At 49.8% G+C, this 7,837-nt stretch overlaps 1 protein-coding gene across 1 annotated transcript in view; it reads right to left on the bottom strand.

Annotated features, from left to right (window-relative positions):
• Positions 1–277: 277 nt before the first annotated feature.
• Positions 278–7,837, bottom strand: part of snx29 (sorting nexin 29) — a 37,003-nt gene continuing 29,443 nt past the window's right edge. The window contains exons 20-21 of the mRNA XM_028988422.1: positions 2,405–2,544; positions 278–1,459 (exon numbers count right to left, since the gene is read on the bottom strand). Of these exons, the coding sequence (XP_028844255.1) occupies positions 1,330–1,459; positions 2,405–2,544 (270 nt within the window). The 3' untranslated portion in view covers positions 278–1,329. The remainder of the gene's footprint in view (positions 1,460–2,404; positions 2,545–7,837) is intronic.

Raw genomic sequence — 7,837 nt, 5'->3', positions numbered from 1 at the left:
TCTACATTTAACCGTCACCCTTGGTGAGCAGTGGGCACCATGACAGGAGCCCAGGGAGCAGCGTGTGGGGACGGGACCTTCATCAAGGGGACCTCAGTGGAACCTTGGGATTCGAATCAGCAACCGTCTGATTTCGGGTCTACTTCCTTACCCACTAGACCACCGCTGTCGCCAGAACCTTCCAATTACAAGTCCCTCAGGTCTAGATGCCCTCAGCATCCATGAAGCAAAGAGCTGCAGGACATTTACACACAAAAAAACATGAGACACCACTTGATTGATGTTTCCACATTTTTATTCATCTTGGAAAAAGTTCCAGACTGATAAAGATGGAGGATGTACGAGATGTTAACAGCACGGGTCTTCATACTGGACCTCAAAAGGTTTGGCAACGATCTCAGAAGAAGACTCATAAGTGGTTTGACTATGTGACCCTAACAAATCATTACAAATGGGGTCTCCTCTGAATTAGTGTGAGGTGTACTGGATACGTAGTATAGTGTACATGTTCACTGGCCAGAACGGGGACAGGACGCCTGGACCGCCAGTCCGTCCTCCCACAGATGTGAAGACAGGCTGGACAGGAAGTTTGGCAGGAAAGCTGGTGTTGAGTGGCGACCCACAAACTGTCCAACACAAATTCAGCCAAAGTAATAATTATGCACCAATTAATCATTTGGTGCTTAATTGTAGCCTTTCATGATTAAAAATTGAAAAAATCATGTAAAAAAAGTAATAAAAGTAAATTCTATTTTGAAAAAGAATATTCATCAGTTCAGCAGAACCTCACAAAGAAACATGCAAACAATCTCATCTTTAATTCCATTCCTTATTCTAGAAGTAACGCGGCGAGCCACGCCCACCCACCCGGGCACGCCGTGCCGCGCCCCACTACAGCTACTAAAGCGGGAGACGTGATTGGCTTACGTTGCAACACTATATGCACTTTTTGGATGAGTGAGAGAGTGTGTGTGTGTGTGTGTGTGTGTGTGTGTGTGTGTGTCCTTTCACATGGTGATGTGGCACAAAAGAGTAATCGGTACAGGTCCAGGAAGAATGGACACCTGCGGCACAAACTGAGAGGGACTCCGAAGGCGTTTCAGTGCCATGTGTCTCAGGCGGGTTCTGGGTTCTGGGTTCTGGGTTCTGGATTGGCTGAAAGCTTTGGTTCGGTGAAGTTGGCAGCTCGTCTCTGTTTGTAACGGTCCATGTAAATGTCTCCTGCTGCACACCTGGACCAGTTGATGGACAAGGATCTGTCAGGGACCTGTGGGTGGGTGAGCGTCCTTCTGCCTCCTCAGCTGCTTGACAGCTGCGGCAGGTCATGGGTTAAAGGTCGCCGCTCTGGGGTTCGGGGTTGCGGGCGTCGCGGTTCTGGTTCCGTCCCAGACGGGGAAACCGGGACGAGGTTTTGGAGCGTGGCGTGCGGGTCCCTGCATCACCGGTCTGAGGAGAGTCCCTGTGAGGAAACAAGGTCACGCACACAAACAATTCCTTCAATCAGAACAGTTGTGTTGCCGTTCCTGACGGTCCCATCCAATCAGGTCTCAGGATGGAACATCCTGTTCTTTCCTGTCCAGGATTCCGGGGTCTAATAAACTTTCTTTTCATTCTGAAATCGGTTTAGTTCAAATAAATGTTGGTTTTTGTCTTGTGCTTGTAGTGGTGGCCTGACGTGTAAGGAAGTGAACTCTTAATCGGGAGCTTGCGGGTTCGAGTCCCGAGCCGCCAAGGTGCCACTACTGGCGCCTGTCAGGGTGCCCACTGTCACCAAGGGTGAGGGTTAAATACAGAGGACACGTTTCACCGTGTCACTGTGTGCTGCGCTGCTGTGTTTCACATCACGCGTCACTTTCCCGTTTTCACTAAATTTACTGGGTTAAATAAAATGACCAAACAGATTAAATCATAATTTTCATTAACGAAAACAGTCCTGGATGATTCTGACTAAAATGCCGAGATGTTCAGTGGAATAAACGGCTCTGTTTGAATGTGTATTTTTTGATGATTATTTTCTCATCTGGATCGATCGGCCATGTTAATGCGGGCTGATCACCGGGCTGATCATGATGCAGCTCAGCAGGACGACTCGGCTCTGTGATGTTCTCAGCAGGCCAGCGCGCGCTCAGACGCCGTTTCTGGTGGTAACCGGGGAAAATCGGCCCTAATTAGAGCGGCACCGAGACGCGGCCGCTGGCAGGGGACCGAACCCGCAGCCTCACAGCCAGCGGGTCTATTAGCGCCGAGGACGGCCTTTTAATTCCATCTGGTTCCGCCTTCTCGTTACAGCACGGCGCCGAGCGGTTCTTACCGGCATGACGTGCTTCAGAAACGGGACAAATCGGCTTTATTAGGTGACAAGGTGTGAACTTTTGGCCCGTTCTTGGCCCGGGGCGGGTCTCACCTGCAGAACGGCAGCAGGCGCAGCAGAGTCTCCCTGCTCGGCTGCGCCGCGAACTCGGGCTGCGCCTGGATCAGCTTGTTCATCACCGTGCGCAGGTAACTCTGCAGCTGCTTCCTCCGCTCCTCCACAAACCTGCTGTCCTGCACACACGACAAGAGATCTTCACTGGGAGTCCGGAACCGGTTCTACACCGACATCAGAACTTCTCCTCCAGAACCGGTTCTACACCGACGAGAGAGCGTCGCTCGGAGTCTGGAACCGGTTCTACACTGACAAGAGAACGTCGCTGGGAGTCCGGAACCGGTTCTACACCGACGAGAGAACGTCACTGGGAGTCCGGAACCGGTTCTACACCAACGAGAGAGCTTTGCTCGGAGTCCAGAACCGGTTCTACACCGACGAGAGAACGTCACTGGGAGTCCGGAACCGGTTCTACACCGACGAGAGAGCTTCACTCGGAGTCCGGAACCGGTTCTACACCGTCGAGAGAACGTCACTGGGAGTCCGGAACCGGTTCTACACAGACATCAGAACTTCTCCTCCAGAACCGGTTCTACACAGACGAGAGAGCGTCGCTCGGAGTCCGGAACCGGTTCTACACCGACGAGAGAGCTTCACTCGGAGTCCGGAACCGGTTCTACACCGACGAGAGAGCGTCACTGGGAGTCCGGAACCGGTTCTACACAGACATCAGAACTTCTCCTCCGGAACCCGTTCTACACCGACGAGAGAACGTCGCTGGGAGTCCGGAACCGGTTCTACACAGACATCGGAACTTCTCCTCCAGAATCGGTTCTACACAGACGAGAGAGCGTCACTGGGAGTCCGGAACCGGTTCTACACCGACGAGAGAACTTCTCCTCCAGAACCGGTTCTACACCGACGAGAGAACGTCACTGGGAGTCCGGAACCGGTTCTACACCGTCGAGAGAACGTCACTGGGAGTCCGGAACCGGTTCTACACAGACGAGAGAACGTCACTCGCAGTCCGGAACCGGTTATACACCGACGAGAGAGCTTCACTCGGAGTCCGGAACCGGTTCTACACCGACGAGAGAGCGTCACTGGGAGTCCGGAACCGGTTCTACACCGACGAGAGAGCGTCACTGGGAGTCCGGAACCGGTTCTACACAGACATCAGAACTTCTCCTCCAGAACCGGTTCTACACAGACGAGAGAGCGTCACTCGGAGTCCGGAACCGGTTCTACACAGACGAGAGAACGTCACTGGGAGTCCGGAACCGGTTCTACACCGTCGAGAGAACGTCACTGGGAGTCCGGAACCGGTTCTACAAAGCACAGAGAACGTCACTGGGAGTCTGGAACCGGTTCTACACCTACAACAGATCTTCACTGGGAGTCCGGAACCGGTTCTACACCGACGAGAGAACGTCACTGGGAGTCCGGAACCGGTTCTACACCGTCGAGAGAACGTCACTGGGAGTTCGGAAACCGGTTCTACAAAGCACAGAGAACGTCACTGGGAGTCCGGAACCGGTTCTACACAGACGAGAGAGCGTCACTGGGAGTCCGGAACCGGTTCTACACCGACGAGAGAGCTTCACTCGTCATCCGGAACTGGTTCTACACAGGCATCAGAACTTCACTCGCAGTCTTCTCCTCCAGAACCGGTTCTACACAGTCAAGAGAACGTCACTGGGAGTCCGGAACCGGTTCTACACCGACAACAGAGCTTCACTCAGAGTCCGGAACCGGTTCTACACCGACAACAGAGCTTCACTCAGAGTCCGGAACCGGTTCTACACAGACAACAGAACTTCACTCGTCATCCAGAACCAGTTCTACACAAACAACAGAACTTCACTCGCAGTCTTCTCCTCCAGAACCGGTTTACACAGATAGGAGAACTTCACATTCGGCCCTGGTGCAACACCACAGTCTTCTCATCCAGAACCGGTTCTGTACAGAAGACGGGGAAAAGTGGACCTCCGTGGCAAACGGGACAGAAAGCAGCGGATGGAACGTTTTAAAAGTGGTGTTGTGTCGGCCACATCTGCTGAAATGTGGCTCCAGGGCAGAAGCGCCACTCGCCCGTCCCGGTGACGCCCCGGTGACGCCTCGGTGACGCCTCGGTGACGCCCCGGATCCAGGGACGGAACAGCCCGTTCGGAGCAGCGCCGGAGTCACATCGGCTCCGCCTGCCAGGGCGAGTTTACCGCTCGTCCCCGACTCGGAGCAGGACTAATTATCCGGACTGCTGGGACAATTACAGGAGGAACAAGTCCGCACTGCTACCGACACAAACACCATATTTTATACATGTCATATTATACATTATTACATTATATATGAGCTATGAAGAATGATCATCAACATGAATTAAAAACCGCATCATGTAAAGTGATTATTATCCTTCTTATGTCTCCAGGCCTGGAGGTTTAAAAGATGAAAGAACATTATGAAGCCGCTTTTATTATCTCAGACGTTCATTCTGAAGTGGACATAACCGCCGGTGTCTCCGCGTAGCCCTGGACCTGCTGGGAAGCCGTCACATTTGTCAGGCGTCCCACCTGGACACAGGGCCAAGATGCTGCGGGGACCGCGGGGCCTTGTTCACATTGCCGTGACAAATGGCCCCACACACACACACACACACACACACACACACACACACACACACACACCGAACCGGCTGGCAACGGTGCCTCTGGTGGTCATCTTTCAATCACGCGGGCAAGAGACAGGACCTGCAGGGCCGCGATGGCGACACCATATTACCGAGCCTCCGTCTGCACCGTACACGGGCGCCGCATCACAGCCGTGTCTGTCACACACCCCAACAACGGGGACAAGGACGAGTCCTCCTGCATTCCGGGGAGACCGGCAACTGTTGTAAACGATGAAGTGTTGAACGCCAACCTGGTCTTTTATAAATTCGCCACCACGACCCTCTCTGGTTTAGTACTTATTACGGTACATATTTAAAGAAGAAGCTGTCGGTGCTGGAACGGCTCCCTGCCAGTTGGAGACTTGAAGGCCTGAGCTGAGTGTGCAGCGTCTCGGCGAGGGACGGAACATGGGGACGCTCTCAGAGCGAAACGTGTGACAACGCGTCCTTGGGAGGAACCAAGGCTCGGAAAGTGAAGGGTAGGGAATGGCCAGGATGGTAGGGGTATTGGAGTCCCTTTTCTTGCATCATGCTGCAGAAAGCCAGCTTGTGATCCATTTTAATTCATTCTGCTTTGAAGACATTTTGCAGCAATGAGTGATTTCATATAATTGCTATTTTATTTTAAGCAACACGGGTGTTTTATTTAAGTCAAATCTGAACTTTGCAATAGATTTCAACCATTAAGGACATTTAGATGTCACATAGACCCTTTTATCCAGAGCGACTAACACGCGTGTTTTAAAATGTCTATCACTGTAAATTCCGCACTTTGTTCACAAGGAACTGAACTGCAAATATGGTTCGTTAAATAACTCTCGTTTATTAACTATACATACATTTAATTAAGATTTTCCTTCGCTTTTTAGCTTCTGTTTGAAGATCTTTAGTGACTCAGCTGTTCGGACATCTAGTGGAGGTTCCAAGTCTCCAAGTCTAGATGAATGCTAGATGGTGGAATCAGTGGAGCAGTGCTGGAGGACAGGAATGATAAGGGATTTGAGGTAGGAGGTCTTCATTGTAGCATATTGAACCTGATGTGGGAAGATATAGGAAGCCAGTGGAGGGAACGTGGCAGTGGAGCGGTGTGGGAGATTTTGGGAAGGTTGAAAACAAGTCGTGCTGCAGCATTCTGGATCAGCCAGGAGTGATGCACAGTAGTCTAGTTTGGAGATGACCAGAGATTGGACAAGTATCTAAGTAGCCTGTGCAGATAAAAATAGATGAATGCTTCGAACGTTGCAGAGAAGGAATCAACACGAGCGAGAAAGATTAGCAATGTGAGAAAAAAAAAGGAGGGAATTGTCCATGGTTACCCCAAGGTTGTGTGCAGTGATCAGAGAGATTGGAGAATTGTCCAGGGAGGATGGAGGAGGGTAAATCAATATAATCTGCTCCCTCTGAGAAAAACCCAGATCCAGAGATCAGTAACAGCAGAGCCTAGACCATTAATTACAGTCTGGCACATCTTAAACAAGTTATTCTTCCTCGCTGATAAACTGTACCTGTTGAGTCCCTCAAGGCTCAGTCCTGGGACTGTCATTGTTTCTAAAAGCAGGCAAGTGTAGGTCCTCCTCAGCAAAAAAAACGTCCAATGTATTCCTCAAAAAGACAGAACCTAAGGCCTTACTTTGTCAAAATACACAATAGCATCTGAACAGCATCTGCCCTGCTGATTTAATAGAAGAAAATGGACCAGAAGCACTTGCTCAGGTGATATTAAAGGAAGCAAAAAGCAGAACGAGTGAATATGAGCAACGTTCAGACTTTTAACAGATCAAGGACACTGCCACCAAAACTTGTACCAAGAACGTCAATAGTCAATGTCAATAGTTGGGGTGGAACCATCTTAAACTTTATAATCACTCTGTGTTCCATCTAGTCCGGAGTTCAGAACCCAGTTCTCAGAAGGTTTGGGACTCCACTTTAGCAGTATGACCGTGAACTAGTTCACATTGGGCGTGCAAACTAGCTTATCCACTAAGGTCATTGAAAGCATCCCTGCCTGCTATACTTCTGCGCCCCAATTCAAACCCAGCTCCTTACGTCATACGATCAGACAGCAAGTCATCAAAGACCCATGATGAACAATCAAATAAAAAGCGTCTGAAATAGATTTTCTTTTTGAAATGTTCTACGTTGGGAAAAGTCATTACTTTTGAACATTAATTAGTATAATTCTTTGATTGTGCTAATTTATTCAGGAATTGTGTTTTTTGGGGGTTTTCTTTTGATTGGGAACCTTAAAGAAGTGGCATTTTTTGGTATTGGACAATACATTGAAAAAGCAAAGTCCTATAAGACCTTTAACATATCAGTCAATCTTTTAATCTGTTTTATTCTGTACCACCACACAAGCAATCCAGCATCAAATGAATATTAAATGAGTTCTTGCCGGACAGTAGGGGTGTTAAAAGAGTCAATACAGCAATATATTGTGACATGGTATCAATACAGGGACATCAAATATTGATATTTCTGTATCCAAAATTCAGTTCTGAGTGCACAGCATCTCGTATTTTGCTTGTAGAGCATCCCCACATGTACAGCATCACAACATATCATGATCTAGTCGTACCGTGAGCCGTGCACCGCGATGAGTGTCGTGAGATCCTTGCCAATTCAGCCCTACAGGACAGCAGCTTCACTTCCAGGTCAGAGTAGTGCGATGTTCACCTGCTCCACAGACCGGCAGGGGTGGACACATCGAGGAGGACAGGAGATGCCCACCCAGAGTTTCTGTCAGCTAGTTTCTTTTCTCGCCCATTTATCGTGATTTAAAATAAAACCTGCTGCCCGGCACA

The sequence above is a fragment of the Denticeps clupeoides genome, chromosome 8, assembly GCF_900700375.1.
Source record: "Denticeps clupeoides chromosome 8, fDenClu1.1, whole genome shotgun sequence".
Taxonomy (NCBI): domain Eukaryota; kingdom Metazoa; phylum Chordata; class Actinopteri; order Clupeiformes; family Denticipitidae; genus Denticeps; species Denticeps clupeoides.
The sequence above is the reverse complement of the archived record's forward strand: the minus strand, read 5'-3'. Positions and strand labels throughout refer to the sequence as shown.